General features: G+C 42.1%; 1 protein-coding gene across 1 annotated transcript; it reads right to left on the reverse strand.

Moving 5' to 3' along the window:
- Positions 1-256: 256 nt before the first annotated feature.
- Positions 257-16,532, reverse strand: LOC129475418 (sarcoma antigen 1). The gene is made up of 18 exons (XM_055267471.2): positions 16,362-16,532; positions 10,983-11,115; positions 8,121-8,213; positions 7,296-7,436; positions 6,524-6,664; positions 6,137-6,277; positions 5,750-5,890; positions 5,363-5,503; positions 4,975-5,115; positions 4,587-4,727; positions 4,199-4,339; positions 3,482-3,622; positions 3,091-3,231; positions 2,704-2,844; positions 1,927-2,067; positions 1,306-1,680; positions 843-936; positions 257-460 (listed from the first exon to the last, which is right to left on the reverse strand). Exons 1-18 carry the CDS (start codon positions 16,446-16,448, stop codon positions 361-363), a joined length of 2,574 nt encoding a protein of 857 aa, XP_055123446.1. The 5' UTR covers positions 16,449-16,532; the 3' UTR covers positions 257-360.
- Positions 16,533-17,739: the final 1,207 nt, after the last annotated feature.

Raw genomic sequence — 17,739 nt, forward strand, 5'->3', positions numbered from 1 at the left:
CAAGCACCATGACCGGCTGACATGCTATCTCAGGGCAAAGGGAATGAGAAATGGGTAGTGAAAGAAGGCAGTTATAAGTACCAGCTACAGCAATGTGAGCTGCTGGAGAAACCAGGACTGTAATACTAAATATCTTGGTGAGTTATTAACTCATATCCCTCCTCAGGTGGAAGAAGAAACCAACAAACAAGAAAAGTGCAGCTTTTGCTAACAGAGATTTATTAAATTTAAACAGCTCCCTTTTTCGTAGCTTCTGGAAGGGAATTCTCTTCACTTCAGGATTATAGGGAGCTTCAGCAATAACCTGTTCCATCCTATAGCATATGTCCTTGTTTCTCCTTGGTCTTTGCACTAACACAATTATTTTTTTCTCATGTGCTTAACTTTTCTGAGACGGCAGTGGGAATCTATTTCTTTAAGCGCCTTCTCGAGTTGCTGAATTAAGACAACTTTTTTAAACCTGAAATTAAAGAGGTATTCCATTCACCAGAGGATACCTACAGCATCTATGAGATGTAAGAGGTAGAGTGGATACAAAATAGAGTTTACCATCTACATGCAAGTAGAAAATGCATCCTCATGGAAAGATGTAAACTAGAAAAACACAAAGCGAGTCAACTGAGGGCCCACGCACACTCCCAGATTTTGATAAATTTGGAAGGCTCCATGGTATTGGAAGAAAGTGTTAGAATAAGATAGTATCAACCTAAATGTCTGTGGAAATAGCATGAACTATGATTGAGGGCCAGGGATTAGGAGGAACAAAGCATGATTTGTTCCTGCCCCGCCCCAAATTGGGCGCAAGTGCTTAAAACAATAGCACAGTTCCTTTTTGCACTCACCTTGCTGCTTCCTTGATGGTAAATTCAACAAATTGTCTCTTGACTTTCATAGATCCTTGTACCTCTTCAAGCAAAATGAAAATTCTTTCATAATCTGAAGATATTTAAAAAATTAGTATTTCTACAATTACGAAAATGAAATATACCTCAATCTTAGCGCATCCACTACCACAGTATACATTTTCCATGGGCTACAATGTTACATAGTGTTTGTGTTTTGAGTGCTTTAATCACGACATCTGTATATTACTAAGGAAACTATTGTGAACACTAACAAAGGAAAACAAAACACTTAAGCAGACATATTAGCAATTTTCAGTGAAATTAAAGTAAAGCCATGCTAAATTATATACAGATCCAATTCAGCCAAACAATGAGCTCAAGAGGCAGCTCAATTCTGTTCTAAATCATAGAATGAGACACTTCTCATGCTTTCACTGATAGACATTCTTGCAGTACTTACTTCGCCCAAACCTTCGAACTTCTTTCACTAATTGATATTTTATATCGTCATTAATTTTCTTTGCCATGGCAGGAGATATTTGTGGTGTATTTGGCACAGTTTCCACTGAAGACATTGTTGTGACTGGTGGGTCACCTGCAGAGACACTGTAGTTTTTGGTGCCTACCGCAAATTCATTACTATCAGGTTTGTAAAGCAGCTCATCTTTGCTGAGACTTGTGAAGTCGTAAGAGAAAGAATCCAATGCATTGGGTGGCGTACGATGTCCTGTCATATTTATAAGCTCTGGTGAATCAGAATTCGACAGGAAGCCATCAGGAGGGGTTTGACCATTTTCCATCTCCTCCTCCTGGATATCGTGAATGACAGTAGCATCTGGAATCCAAATGAAAAAGTTGAGCTGTGAGATAAGTGCATTATGTCACCCCCACAGTATATCCCTCTGATGCCCAGTTTCTAGGGAGTTATCTCATGAAGCAAGAGGATACACCAGGTGGCGATCCAAGACCCCTCAAACTAAGTTCAACTAAGATAATACAACAAAACCACCTTCTTCCCTGCAGGACACTATGCATGCATGTGGAAACCAATCAGGACAGTGCAACCAGTACACAAACATACACAGATCCCTGGTACTCCTGCATGAAATACCAGCTCCTGACAGATTAATACACCCTGGTGGAACCGTTAACAAGGAGTTATCAGGTGCCTGTTGGCCATTTGTCATCTTCTCCTCATGGACATTGTGAGTGGCGGTGACATCTGGAAACAAAATGAAGAGGTCGAGCTGTGAGGTAAGTGCATAATGACAATCCCACAGGGATATCTTGCTGATGCTCAGTTTCTAGGACATTATCCCATAAAGCAGGAGGATATACCAGGTGGCAATCAGAGACCCTGAAATTGAGGCAAGCAAAAGCAATACCGTAAAACCACCTTCTTCCCTTGGTGACACTACGCATGCATACGGAAATCAAGTAGGAAAGTACGACTTACAAGAAAACATACACAGATCCCTGGTACTCATGGCTGGAATGTTAGCTCCTGCTATATTAATAAGCCCTGATGGAGGGGTTAACAAGAAGTTATGAGATGCTGGTTGGCCATTTTTTATCTTCTCTCCATGGACACGGTGAGTGACGGTTGCATTTGGAAACCAAATGAAGAGATTGAGCCGTGAGGTAAGTGCATTATGTCAACCCCATAGGTATATCTCTCAGATGCTCAGTTTCTAGGAAGTTATCAATGAAAGAAGGCAAGGATATGCCAGGTGGACATATGATACCCCTCAAACTGAGGCTAGGAAAGAATATACAACAAAATTACCTTCTACCATTCATGAAAATATGCCTGTTTAGGGAAACCAAGTAGGACAGCACAACTAATAAGCAGACATACACAGATCCCTGGTAATCGTGGATGAAATTCCAGCCGCTGCCATATGACGAAGCCATGGAGGAGCAGTTGACAAGATGTTACCAGGTGCTGGTTGGCTGTTATTTTTCTTCTCTTCATGGATGTTGTGAGTGACTGCAGCATCTGGAAACCAAAAGAAGAGGTTGGGCTGTGAGGTAAGTGCATTATGTCAACCGCACAGGCATATCCTTCTGATGCTCAGTATCCAGGAAATTATCTCATTAAGAAGGAGGATATACCAGGTAGCAATCTGAGAACCCTAAAATTGAGGCCTGAAAAGATAATACAACAAAACTACATTCTTCCCTCATGACACTATGCATGCATATGGAAACCAAGTACGACAGTACAACAAGTGAACAAACTTACACTGATCCCTGTAACTCATGGATAAAACACCAGTTGCTGCCATATTAATAAGTGCTGGCGGAACAGTTGAGAAGACATTATCGGATGCTGCTTGGCCATCTTTAATCTTCTCTTCATGGACATTGTGAGTGACAGTAGCATCTGGAACAGAAATAAAGAGGTTAAGTTGTGAGTTAAGTGCATTATGTCAACCCCACAGGTATATCCTCCTGATGCTCGGCTTCTAGAAAAGTATTTCATAAAGCCGGAGAGGATATGCCAGATGGCGACCTGAGAACACTCAAATTGAACTCATGAAAGATAATACAACAAAACCACCTTCTCCTATTCCTGACACTAGGCATGCATATGAAAACCAAGTAGGACAGTACAACTGAATAAGCAAACATACACTGATCCCTGGTACTCATGGCTGGAATAGCAGCTGCTGTCAAATAAGTAAATCCTGGTAGAACAGTTGACAAGTCATAACTAGGTTGTGGTTGGTTATTTTCCATCCTCTCTTCACGGACATTTTGAGTGACGGTAGCATCTGGAAACCAAATAAAGAGGTCGACTTGTGACGTAAGTGCATTTTGTCAACATCACAGGTATATCCCTCTGATGTTCAGTTTGTAAGAAATTGTTCCATAACACAGGAGGCTATATCAGGTGGTGATCTGAGACCCCTCAAATTTAGTCCAGAAACGATAATGCAACAAAACCACCTTCTTCCCTGCATGACACTGCATGCGTATGGAAGTCAAGTAGGACAGTACGACTAGAAAACAAACATACACTGATCCCTGGTACTCAGGGATGGAATACCAGCCCCTGTGAAATGCATAAGCCCTGCCGTAACAGTTAACAATAATGTATCAGGTGCTCTTTGCTAATTTTTAATCTTTTCTTCACAGTCATTGAGAGTGATGGTAAAACCTGGAAACCACATGAAGAGGTTGAGCTGTGAGGTAGGTGTATTATGTCAGCCCTACAGATATATCCCTCTGATGCCCAGTTTCAAATTGAGGCCAGGAAAGATAATTCACAAAACAACCTTCTTCCCTTCATGACACTATGCATGCATATGGAAATCAAGGAGGACGGTATAACTAAAAAACACACATACACAGATCCCTGGAACTCATTGCTGGAATACTAGCTCCTGGCATATTAATAAGCCCGGATAGAACATTTGACAAGACGTTATCCTGTGTTCGTTGGCCGTTTTCCATCCTCGCTTCGTGGACATGGTGATTGACGGTAGCATCTAGAAACCAAATAAAGAGGTCGAGCTGTGAGTTCAGTGCATTATGCCAAGCACACATGTATATACCCCTCTGAGGCTCAGTTTCTAGGAATTTATCACATAAAGCAGGAGGATATACCAGGCAGCGATCTGAGACCCCACAAATTCAGCTCACGAAAGACAATACAAGAAAACCACATTCTTCCATTTATGATACTGCATTCATATGGAAACCAAGTAGGATAGTACAACAAGTAAACAAACATACACTGATCCCTGCTACTCATGGGTGGAATACCAGCTCCCGCCAAGTTAATAAGCCCTGGTGTAACCGCTGACAAGACATTATCAGGGGCTGGTTGGCTGTTACCTTTCTTCTCTTCACGGACATTGTGAATGATGGTAGCATCTGGAAACCAAATGTAGTTGATGAGCTGTCAGGTAAGTGCAGTATGTCAGTCCCACAGGAATACCCCCTCTGATGCTCACTATCTAGGAATTTATCTCCTAAGGAACTAGGATATACCAGGGAGCAATCGAAAACCCTAAAATTGAGGCTAGAAAACATAATACAACAATACCGCCTTCTTCCCTTGATGACAATATACATGCATGTGGAAACCAGGTAGGACATCACAACTAGTAAACAAACTTACGCTGATCCCTGGTACTCATGGCTGGCGTATCAGCTGTTGCCAAATAAGTAAGCCCTGGTAGAACAGTTGACAAGGCGTTACTAGGTACTGGTTGGTTGTTTACCACCCTCTCTTCACAGACATTGTGAGTGACGGTAGCATCTGGAAACCAAATGAAAAGCTTGAGCTCTGAGCTAAGTGTCTTATGTCAGCCCTACAGGTATATCCCTTTGATGCTCAGGGTCTAGGAAATTAACTCATAAAGCAGGAAGATACAGCAGGTGACGATCTGAGACACCTCAAATGGAGCTCATGAAAGAGAATCCAATAAAACAACCTCCTTCCCTTTATGACACTGTGCATTCATATGGAAACCAACTAGGACACTACAACTGGTAAACAAACATACACTGATCCCTGGTACTCATGCCCGGAATACCAGCTGTTGTCAAATAAATAACCATTGGTTGAACAGTTGACAATATGTTATTAGGTTGAGGTTGGTCATTTTCCATCTTCTCTTCACAGACATTGTGAGTGACGGTGGAATCTGGAAAACAAATGAAGAGGTTGAGCTGTGAGGACGTGCATTATGTCAGCCCCACAGGTACATCCCTATGATGCTCAGCTTCTAAGAAATTATTGCATAAAGCAGGAGGACACGACAGGCGGCCATCTTAGACCCCTGAAATTGAGCTCAAGATAGATGATACAACAAAACCTCCATCTCCCCTTCATGACAATATGCACGCATATGGAAACCAAGCAGGATAATCCAATTAACAAGCAAACATACACAGGCCATTGGTGCTGATGGCTGGAGTACCAGCTCCTGCCACATTAATAAGCCCTGTTGAAGCAGTTGACAAGATGTTATCAGGTTGGGGTTGGCCCTTTTCCATCTTCTCCTCAGGGACATTGTAAGTGATGGTAGCATCTGGAAACCAAATGAAGAGGCTGAGCTGCTAGGTAAGTGTATTATGGTAACCCTGCAGGTATATCCCTCTGATGCTCAGTTTCTAGGAAATTATCTCATAAACAGGAGGATATACCAGGTTGCCATAGGAGACCCCTGAAATTGAGGCCAGGAAAGACAATACAACAAAACCACCTTGTATGCTTTTTGACACTATGCATGCATATGGAAACCAAGTAGGACAGTAATACAAATAAACAAACTTACACGGATCCGTGGTACTCATGGGTGAAATACCAGTGTCTGTCATATTAATACGATGTGGTCGAAGAGTCAACAACACGTTATCAGGTGCTGGTTGGACATTTCCCATCTTCTGTTCACAGACATTGTGAGTGACTGTAGCATCTGGAAACCAAAGGAAGAGGTTGAGCTGTGAGGTAAGTGCATTATGCCAACTCACAAGTATATCCCTCTGGTGCTCAGTTTCTATGAAATTATTTCATAAAGCAGGAGGATATATCAGGTGGTGATGTGAGACCCCTCAGATTTAGGCCAGAAACAATAACACAACAAAACCACCTTACTCCCTTCATGGCACTATGTATGCATATGAAAACCAAGTAGGACAGTACAACTTATAAGTGGACATACAGAGATCTCCGGCACTCATGGCTGGAATAGGAGTTGCTGCCATATTAATAAGCCCTGTGGGACCAGTTGACAAGACGTTATCAGGTTGGCGTTGGCCATTTTCCATTCTCTCTTCACGGAAATTGTGAGTGACGGTAGAATCTGGAAACCAAATGAAGAGTTCAAGCTGTGAGGTAAGTGCATTATGTCAGTGCCACAGGTACATCCCTCTGATGCTCAGTTTCTAGGAAATTATCCCATAAACCAGGAGGACATATCAGGTGGTGATTCGAGACTCCTGAGTTTTAGGCCAGAAATGATAATAAAACAAAACCACCTTCTTCCCTGCATGACACTGCATGCGTAGGAAAAACAGGTAGGTCAGTACAACTAGTAAACACACACTGATCCCTGGTACTCTGGGGTGGAATACCAGCCCCTGTGAAATTCTTAAGCCCCGCTATAATAGTAGACAAGAATTTATCAGGTGCCATTTGTTCACTTTTTATCTTCTCTTCACAGATAGTGTGAGTAACAGTTGAATCTGGAAAACAAATGAAGAGTTTGAGCTGTGAGGGAAGTCCACTATGTCAGCCCAACCTGTATATCCCCCTGATGCTCAGTTTCTAGGAAATTATCTAGGAAATCAGGGGAGGATATGCCAGGTGGCCATCTGAGACCCCTCAAATCGAGACTAGGAAAGTATATGCAACAAAAGTGACTTCTACCTTTCATGAAAATATGCATGCTTGTGGAAAACAAGTATGACAGTACAACTAATTAGCAGACATACGCAGATCCCTGGTACTCATGGATGGAATACCAGCTGCAGCCATATGAACAAGCCGTGGTGGAACAGTTGACAAGACTTTATCAGTTCGAGATTGGCCATTTTCCATCCTCTCTTCATGGATATTGTGAGTGATGGTAGCATCTGGAAACCGACGGAGCAGGTTGAGTTGTGAGGTATGTGCATTATGACAATCGCACCAGTATATCCCACTGATGCTCAGTTTCTAGGAAATTATCCCATAATGCAGGAGAATACATCATATAATGATTTGAGTCCACTCAAGTTGAGGTCAGGAAAGATAATTCAACAAAACCACCTTCTTCCCTTCATGACATTACGCATGCATATGGAAACCAAGGAGGACGCTACAACTAATAACCAAACATACACAGATCCCTGGTACTCATCGCTGGAATACCAGCTCCTGTCATATTAATAAGCCCTGATAGAACATTTGACACGACATTATCTCGTTGGGGTTGACCATTTTCCATCCCCTCCTCATGGACATTGTGATTGACAGTAGCGTGTGGAAACCAAGTGAAGAGGTTGAGCTGTGAGGTAAGTGCATTATGTCAACTCCACAGGTATATTCCTCTGTGTTCAGTTTCTAGGGAATCATCCAAAAAAGCAGGGGAGGATATGCCAGGTGGCCATCTGATACCCCTCAAATTGAGGCTAGGAAAGAATATACAACAAAACCACCTTCTATAATTCATGAAAATATGCCTGCTTGTGGAAACCAAGTAGGACAGTACAATTAATAAGCAGACATACACAGATCTCTCATACTCATGGATGAAATTCCTGCTGCTGCCATATTGCCAGGCCATGGTGGAGCAGTCGACAAGACGTTATTAGCTGCTGGTTGGCCGTTATTTATCCTCTCTTCATGAACGTTGTGAGTGACTGCAGCATCTGGAAACCAAATGAAGTGGTTGAGCTGTGAGGTAAGCATTATGTCAATGGCACAGGCATACCCCACTGATGCTCAGTATCTAGGACATTATCTCATAAAGAACGAGGATATACCAGGTAGCAATCTGAGAACCCTAAAATTGAGGCCAGAAAAGATAATACAACAAAATTACCTTCTTCCTCCATGACACTATGCATGTATGGTGCGTAGTGGAATCCTCGTAGGATAGTATAACAAGTGAGCAAATTTACACTGGTCCCTGGTACTCGTGGATGAAATACCAGCTGCTGCCATACTAATAAGCACCGGTGGAACAGTTGCAATGACATTATTGTGTGCGGACTGGCCATTTTTTACCTTCTCTTCATGGACATTGTGAGTGACGCTAGCAGCTGGAAACCAAACGAAGAGGTTGAGCTGCAAGATAGGTGTGTTTTGTCCCATCCTCCCCCAGAGGGACAGCTATGTATTAATCAGGTTCTAAAGAATTATTTATTTCATGAAACAGAAGGATTTACCACGTGGAAATCTCAGATCTTGCGACAGAGATCAGGTCAGATAACACAATAAAACTACCTTTTTACCTCTTGGCATAATGAATACATGCAGTAAAGAAGTACGACAGCAGAATAAACATTCACAGGTTTTTGTATTCGTCATTTTGTATCATCTTGCTGCCCCTTAGACAATTCTCACTTGATGTTATTTGTATAGTTCACCTATAAATGCCATGCTGTGCACAGCAGGAAGCCAGACTAAGTGAGCCCTCCTTAACCTGCCTCCTTTCTACCCCAAATACTCTGAGAAAATAGACGTGGCTATTGGAGTTGAACGCTCTCATCTCCACTCCATCATCACACATCTGTGTTTTTATATGATTCTACAGATCCTTCCCTTTTATCTAGAAAAAGTGACTTTCTTTTCACTCCAGGTCTGACGCCTCTTTCATTTATTCATCATCTGTGGCAGGCAGCACGCCAGGACCCGGGGATCAGCAGTAAACAGCCCAGAGAGCAACGTTCCCTGCCCTTGCGGAGCTCACGTCCTCATGGGGCAGTCAGACAGTGCATGCACAATGAGCAAATGAAACAAGCAGCATTGGGCTGGTGTTGGAAAAGCAGTCCACAGGCCTGTGGGAGACAGCAGCAGAGGGAGCCCCCGGGGCTGCAGCTGGTTTGGCAGGGCCTTCTGAAGAAGTGCCATTGGGCAAGGCTTGGAGGAAAAAGCAGAGCCTCCTGTGCAGAGGCAGAGGGAGAGTTCCAGGCTGCAGTGAGGCCAAGGGTAGGGAATGGAGTGGGGATGGACCGGGCACTACAGAGGTGAAGGACAGAGGCAGAGAGAGCCAGGAGGAAACGGATGGGACCCGTGTTAGGAGAGGGTGACAGAGGCCAGGCCATGCAGAGGCTCGCAGACCAAAGCCGGTTCAGGGTCTGTTGTGAGTGCTTAGGAGAGATGAGGATGGGTTTTCAGGAGGGACATGGCATGATGTGATCTACGTGCTGACATAATTATCTAGCCACAGGGTTAGAGAGTATGCGACAGGTGAGCGAAGATTAGAAACACAGAGCTAAGAAGGCATTGTACTAGCCTGGAGAGAGATTACGGCGGTGTGCGCTGGAGGCATAGAGAGAAATGGTTGGATGCAGATTTATACTGGGCATCGGCTGCTGGACTTGCTAAGAGATGCGAAATGAGAGAGTAATAAAAGAATCATAAGATAACTCATAAGTGACTTTAAGTGTTTTGACTTGAACTACTAAGTAAAAGTACACCAGGGGTGTTCAGGAGGTGTTAGGCCGCTGACTATGAGAGCTGAGTGTTGCCAACTCTTCCTGAATCTGGTTCAGTGACCTTATGTTGACGGCTTGAACTAGGCCATGGTGGGATTATTTGCCCGATGGATAGCTGCAAACTGTAAAAACCAGGATTCCTCAATCCCCCATACCTGTGAACAGCTGGTTGTTACACCTCTGTGGATGTTTCACCTAATGGACAGTATCTTTAATTGAAATAGTGAAAGCTAAAAGTAGTGTATTTTTGGAGAGAGGGAGGTCAGAAATTTGAGCATGTAGAGTCAGTTGAATTTTACATGCCTATTAGACACCCAGTAAAGATACCGCGAGTGTAGTTGTATTTGAGTCTGGATTTCAGGAGCAAGTTGTAGTGTAGAAGTATAATGGTGAGAGTTCTTGTAGTGTGGATCATTTAAAATTCTAAGACAGCATGGCATCGCCTAAAGAGATAGTATATTGAACAGAAGAGAGTCTAGGATCAAGCTTTGGGGCTCCGAAATATTTAGAGGTGGGAAGGGAGAGGAGAAAAACAGAAAAGAGAAGGAAAATGAGTCTCTAGTAACAGGGTAAGAAATCCAGGTGTCTGGGGACCCAAGAAGCTTTCCGTGCAGGAGGGAGTAAACAACTGTGTCGCATGCTGCTGAGACATTAATGCCAAAGCGCAGCAAACACTGGTGACCTTGATGATAGTAGTTTCATTGGAGTACACTAAGAAGCCAGACTGCACTGGGTTAGAGGGGAATGTGAGGACAGGCAGAAAGTGAGCAGACCCATCCTCTTGTTGAGCCCACCATCTCCTTCTGCCTCAGGAACCTGCTTTATTCATCTAACGCTTGCAGCAACTCCAAATCGTTGCACCTAATGAGAACCTTGCCCTTCCACTTGCAAATGTGCTCATATCTGTTCATCCCTCAAGGACATGACTACAAATGTCCTTTGACATGGTTGAGGCCCAAAGATTGGATTCCCCCTCACCTTCCTGTTTGTCTAACCGCAGGGACATACTCTTCCTTCTCTTAGATGAAGAGTGTCTCTTGGATTTTCTGGAATGTTTCTTTTTGCTTTGATGCCCTGTTGCAACCAAATTCACTTCGTCGCTCCTCATTTGCTGAAAAACATCAGTGAACATATTCCATTAAAGACAAATCCAACCACTGCAAAGTCACAGTCTTCATGTGCATACACAGCCATGTATTTATATCATTAATGTAAGTTTTAGTCACAGGTCAAAGATTTCTCATCCCTGAACACACACGATGCTCTCAGAAAAGGCAAGCTAATTTTAATCTAGTCTCAGTGAAACAAGGGAAGGTAAAATACAAGGTGTTATCCAAAGTCAAACATGGTACAGTCATGATAAATCAGAATGCTTGGGGAATGAGTGGCTTTCCTCATCCAAAGGAATAAACATATGGTTATCTCTCTCATGAAGTACACATCATTTTGTCTCAGCCCTTGTTAGGGGAGAAAAAAAAAAAGAAATACCTTTTTTTTATCTTTTAGTGCTTTTTTTGTGACAGAGTCTCACTCTGTCGCCCAGGCTGGATTGCAGTTGCGCGATCTCGGCTCACTGCAAGTTCTGCTTCCCGGGGTCACGCCATTCTACTGCCTCAGCCTCCCGAGTAGCTGGGATTACAGGCACCCGCCACCACGCCCGGCTAATATTTTGTATTTTTAGTAGAGTCGGGGTTTCACCGTGTTGACCAGGATGGTCTCGATCTCCTGACCTCCTGATCCTCCCGCCTCGGCCTCCCAAAGTGCTGGGATTACAGGCGAGAGCCACTGCGCCCGGCCTCTTTTAGTGCTTTAAAGTTACTTATTAACAAATACTGATTAATACTTTATTAGGTGATACATATAGATAATGAAGGGTAGGATAGATTGAAAAGGTAAATTTTCCCACCTCCAACCTTATGGAGATTCCAATACGTTGATCTTGGAATCAGGTAGGGGTAGGGCATGCTTTACAATGTTAGTGGTAGATAAAACATGAAAATGAAGGGTATAGTATGTTAACTAAAAGCTGTTTTCATCAAAGGATAACCCAAGAATATGTTCCTGCCTGCCAGAGGTACCAAGAAGAGCTGGTAATATTACTATTGAAACTATTCCAAAAAATTAAAAAGGAGGGACTCCTGCTTAACTCATTTTATGAGGCCGGCATCACCCTGATACCAAAACCTGGCAAGAGATACAACAAGAAAAACTTCAGGCCAGTATTCCTGATGAACATCGATGCAAAATCCTCAATAAAATACTGGAAAACTGAATCCAGCAGCACATCAAAAAGCTTATCCACCATGATCAAGTTGGCTTCATCCCTGGGATGCAAGGTCGTTTCAGAATAGGCCAATCAATGAATGTAATTCACCACATAAACAGAACTAAAGACAAAAACCACACGCTTATCTCAATAGATGCAGAAAAGGCCTTTGATAAAATTCGACATCCCCTTATATTAAAAGCTCTCAATAAACCAGGTATTGAAGGAACATACCTCAAAATAATAAGAGCCATATATGACAAACCCACAGCCAGTATCATACTGAATGGGAAAAACCTGGAAGCATTACCTTTGAAACTGGCACAAAACAAGGATGCCCTCCCTCACCTCTCCTATTCAGCATAGTATTACACGTTCTGTCCAGGGGAATCGGGCAAGACAAAGAAATAAAGAGTATTCAAAAAGGGAGACAGGAAGTCAAATTACCTTTGTGTGCAGATGACATGACCCTATATCTAGAAAATCCCATTGTCTCAGCCCAAAAGCTTCCTAAGCTGATAAGCAATTTCAGCAAAGTCTCAGGATACAAAATCCACGTGCAAAAATTGCTAGCATTCCTCTACACCAGAAACAGGCAAGCAGAGAGACAAATCATGAATGAACTCCCATTCACAATTCCTACAAAAAGAATAAATTACCTAGGAATATGGCTAACAAGGGAAGTGAAAGACCTCTTCAGAGAGAACTACAAACCACTGCTCAAGGAAATCAGAGGGTAAACAAACAAATGGAAAAACATTCCATGCTCATGGATAGGAAGAGTCAATATTGTGCAAATGGCCATACTGCCCAAAGTAATTTAGAAATTCAACGCTATTTCCACTAAACTATCATTGACATTCTTCACCAAGTTAGAAGGAGCTATTTTAAAATTCATATGGAACGAAAAAAGAGCCAGAATAGCCAAGACAATCCTAAGCAATAAGAACAAAGCTGGAGGCATCACACAACCTAACTTCAAACTATACTACAGGGCTACAGTAACCAAAGCAGCATGGTGCTGGTAGAAAAACAGATACGTGGACCAATGGAACAGAATAGAGAACTCGGAAATAAGATCACACAGTGATAACCATCCGATCTTCAACAAACCTGACAAAAACGAGCAATGGGGACCGGATTTCGAATTTAATTAATGGTGCTGGGAGAACTGGCTAACTGTATGCAAAAATTGAAACTGGGCTCCTTCCTTACACCTTGTACAAAAATTTACTCAAGATGGATTAAAGACTTAAATGTAAAACACAAAACTATACAAACCCCAGAAGAAAAACACAGGCAATACTATTCAGGACATAGGCACCGGCAACGATTTCATGACAAAAATGCCAAAAGCCATGGCAACAAGAGCAAAAGTTGACAAATGGGATCTAATTAAACTAAGGAGCATATGCATGGCAAAATAAACTATCATCAGAGTGAATAGGCAGCCTACAGAATGGGAGAAAACTTTTGCAATCTGCCCATCTGACAAAGGTCTACTACCCAGAGTCTACAAGAAACTTAAACAAATTTACAAAAGAAAACCAAACAACCCCATTAAAAAGTGGGCAAAGGACATGAACAGACACGTCTCAAAAGAAGATATTCACGCAGGCAACAAAAATATGAAAAAAAGCTCAACATCACTGATCATTAGAGAAATGCAACTCGAAACCACAATGAGATAACATCTCGTGCCAGTCAGAATGGCGATTACTGAAACGTCAAAAGACTACAGATGCTGGCAAGGCTGTGGAGAAAAAGGACTGCTTTTACACTTTTGGTGGGAGTGTAAATTACTTCAACCATGTGGATGACAGTGTGGTGATTCCTGAAAGATCTAGAGGCAGAAATATCATTTGATCCAGCAATTCCATTACTGGGTATACACCCAGAGAAATAGAAATCATTCTATTATAAAGGTACATGCACGTGTATGTTCATTGCAGCACTATTCACAATAGCAAAGACATGGAATCAATCGAAATGCCCATTAATGATAGACTGGATAAAGAAAATGTAGTACATATACACTACGGAATACTATGCAGCCATAAAAAGGAATGAGATCGGCCGGGCGAGATGGCTCACGCCTGTAATCCCAGCACTTTGGGAGGCCGAGGCGGGCAGATCACGAGGTCAGGAGATCGAGACCATCCTGGCTAACACGGTGAAACCCCGTCTCTACTAAAAATACAAAAAAAATTTAGCCGGGTGTGGTGGCGGGTGCCTGTAGTCCCAGCTACTCGGAAGGCTGAGGCAGGAGAATGGCGTGAGCCCGGGAGGCAGACCTTGCAGTGAGCCGAGATCACGCCACTGCACTCCAGCCCGGGCGATGGAGCGAGACTCCGTCTCAAGAAAAAAAAAAAAAAAAAAAACGGAATGAGATCATGTCCTTTGCAGAAACATGGATGGAGCTAGAAGCCGTTATCGTCAGCAAACTAACGCAAGAAAAGAAAACCAAACAGCACGTGTTCTCACTTATAAGTGGGAGCTGAACGATGAGAACACATGGATGCGTCGGGCAGGGCAACACACACTGGGCCTGTCGGGGGAGGAGTGGGGCAAGGGAGAGCATCAGGAAAACTAGCTACTGGGTGCTGGGCTTAATACCAAGGTGATGGGTTCATAGGTGCAGTAAGCCACCATGCCACACGTTTATCTATGTAATAAACCTGCACATCCTGCACATGTACCCCAGGACTTAAAATAAAAGTTGAAGAAATAAAGAATATGCTCTTGCATTAAATATGCAGAAGCATATTTAATGAAAATTATATTCAAATATATAATTTTGATTAAAAAATTTTCCAAACCATTTTCATTTCCTATAAAAGCGGAGTGGAGAATGTGTGAAAACATTTTTACTGAACATTTACTACCCTCCAGGTACTGTTCTAAATGCTTTACATGTATTAACTCAATCCTTGGCCAATCCCTATGAGTGAGGTGTGATTCTTATGACTATTGCTAAAAAAGAGAAAATAAAGGCACGGAAAATTAAGAAAAAGCCTAATTAACTGAGGAGTTTTGGGAATGTGGTGGAATAACTTTAGTCTGGTTTTGTTACAGAAGAGATTATTGCCTAATTGCGTCCTTACACCAACGGTCTTTTCCATGAGTGCAGATGCAATTCCCTTTGTCTTCATGTTTTAAGGGTGAAGTTAGTGTGTCTCTCTCATACACAACACAAAACTCACATTAAGATCTCCATCAGGACAATCCAATCATGGCAACACCACCTAGTGCTTCATATTCCACGAGGAATACTTAGTCATTTTTTTAGACAGAGCACTAGCGACTTGGATAACAGAAACAGAGACTGTAGACTGCAATCTCGATATGAAAGGAGTTATTGTGGGGAGTGGGAAAGAATATAGACTGTGGAGTCAGAAAGGTATGCGTTCAAACCCTGGCTCTATCTCCTATCATGTGTCACGTGGGGCAAGCCATTTGACCACTGTCAGCCTTGATTTCTTATTAAAGGGTAGATAGTAATACACATCTGCAGAACAACTATGAGCACTAAAGGTGATAATTAAAAACATCAGTTGGGCCGGGTGCGGTGGCTCATGCCTGTAATCCCAGCACTTTGGGAGGCGAGGTGGGCGGATCACCTGAGGTCGGGAGTTCGAGAGCAGCCTGACCAACGTGGAGAAACCCTGTCTCTACTAAAAATACAAAAAATAAGCTGGGTGTGGTGGCGCACGCCTGTAATCCCAGCTACTCAGAAGGCTAAGGCAGGAGAATCACTTGAACTTGGGAAGTGGAGGTTGCGGTGAGCTGAGATCTTGCCATTGCACTCCAGCCTGGGCAACAAGAGTGAAACTCCATCTCAAAAAAAAAAAAAAGATATCAATAAAATAAAATAAAATTAAATTAAATTAAAATAAATCAGTTCCTAGTACAACCGATCCACTCTTGGATCAAAAAGTTCCCATTTTATGTTCACATAAGATTTCCTGTGTCATATTTTATCTTTTAAATCAAGAGAATTAACACATATAGTTTATATTCATCTTTCCAACGAGAAAATAATTATACAAAGAATGTCACAATTAGGGCAGAAATAGAAAGAGTTATCTTACCTGCCCATCATTTGTAAACACATAGGCAGCAGCATGAAGTTCTTCAGGTGGAGTTGGTTGACTCGTTTGAAGTGGAGAAGCCTGCATCTGCAGATAGTCCTCACAATTAACTATGTGTGGTACTAGAACACTTTGATTTATAACTGGAACATAACTGGCACATAAATTGGCGCTATACAGCTGAAATATATTATCCTCTTGAGAGTACATGATCACAGACTGTCTTAGCAATGTGTGCCTTGATACCAAACAGAGTTTAGAATCTCATGTCTAGAATCTATATCATGTTCCATGATCTAGAATCATCTCCCACTACCTAAGTCGTGACTCAGTCCACCATCACTGCTCCCTGTAGGTTCACACCACTGGGTTAAACGACTCCCTTATTCCTCCAGCCCAGTTTGAGAATGGGCTGACCTTCCTTATACCACCATCCCAACTAAAAATCTATAATTCTAAATATTAATACTTTAATATTTAGAATGCCAATTTTCACTGAATTCCACAAGTTCATTTTTTCAGACTTAAAGGATAAGTATGTATTAATGAGCACATACACTGTTCTAGTTATCCTACCTGCCCATCATTTATAACCACATAGTCCAAAATATAAAGCTCTTCACCTAGAGTTAGCTGACTCGTTTGAAGTGGAGGAACCAGCATCTGCAGATATTCCTCATAGCTAACTATATGTGTGTGACTAGAACACTCTGATTAAAAACTAGAACATAAATGGCAAATAAATTGGCACTATTCTTCCCACTGGAAGGGTGTAGGCTCCATGGCATTCTCTTATCATCCAGGGAACGCTGGGTAGGGGGCCTAACCCTCTTTGGATAATTTGATTAAATCTACAGATATTTTTCCCTGGGAAAGTACCTTTACACACAAACCTGGTGTACAATTTTAGAAGTGTGACCAGCTTAACATCTGTTTAATTTAGTGGACAGATGACCCCACTTAAAATCACCAAAGTGGGGGTAAAGAGGGTTTGTAAACTGTTGCCAATTATCCTGGATACTATCAGTTTTGTTATTTCCATATAAACAAGGAATTCTCTGCTGAACTCACAGCAGTAAGCAGTGTGATATAGTATTCGTGTGTGCAATCTCTGGCATCTGACAGACCTAGGTTCTGTCACTTTTCCAGCTGGTTATACCTGGGAGAGCTACTTAAATGTACACTCTTAAGATTCTATTTCCATAAAAAGGGCACAAAACAGTATCTAACTCATGGTGCTCTTATAAGGATTACCAGAGATAAAGCACAAAGAGGATAGTGTATGTGCTGGTTAATACGTACTTTCCTTTAAGTTAAAAAAAAAAAAAAAACTTGTGGGATTTAGTGAAAATGGGCATTCTCTATATTAAAACATTAA

Source organism: Symphalangus syndactylus, chromosome X (assembly GCF_028878055.3).
Source record: "Symphalangus syndactylus isolate Jambi chromosome X, NHGRI_mSymSyn1-v2.1_pri, whole genome shotgun sequence".
In the NCBI taxonomy this organism is placed as follows: Eukaryota; Metazoa; Chordata; class Mammalia; order Primates; family Hylobatidae; genus Symphalangus; species Symphalangus syndactylus.

What these genes read in the sequence shown, in the direction of transcription:
- LOC129475418 (XM_055267471.2), bottom strand. Translation starts at nt 16,448, where the DNA reads ATGCAGGCTTCTCCACTTCAAACGAGTCAACCAACTCCACCTGAAGAA. An exon ending in CATCAGCACCAATGGCCTGT is followed by an intron (nt 5,504 to 5,749) that starts GTATGTTTGCTT and finishes TTTGTTTTCCAG; the next exon opens with ATTCCACCGTCACTCACAAT. An exon ending in CATGAGTACCAGGGATCAGC is followed by an intron (nt 4,728 to 4,974) that starts GTAAGTTTGTTT and finishes TTTGGTTTCCAG; the next exon opens with ATGCTACCATCATTCACAAT.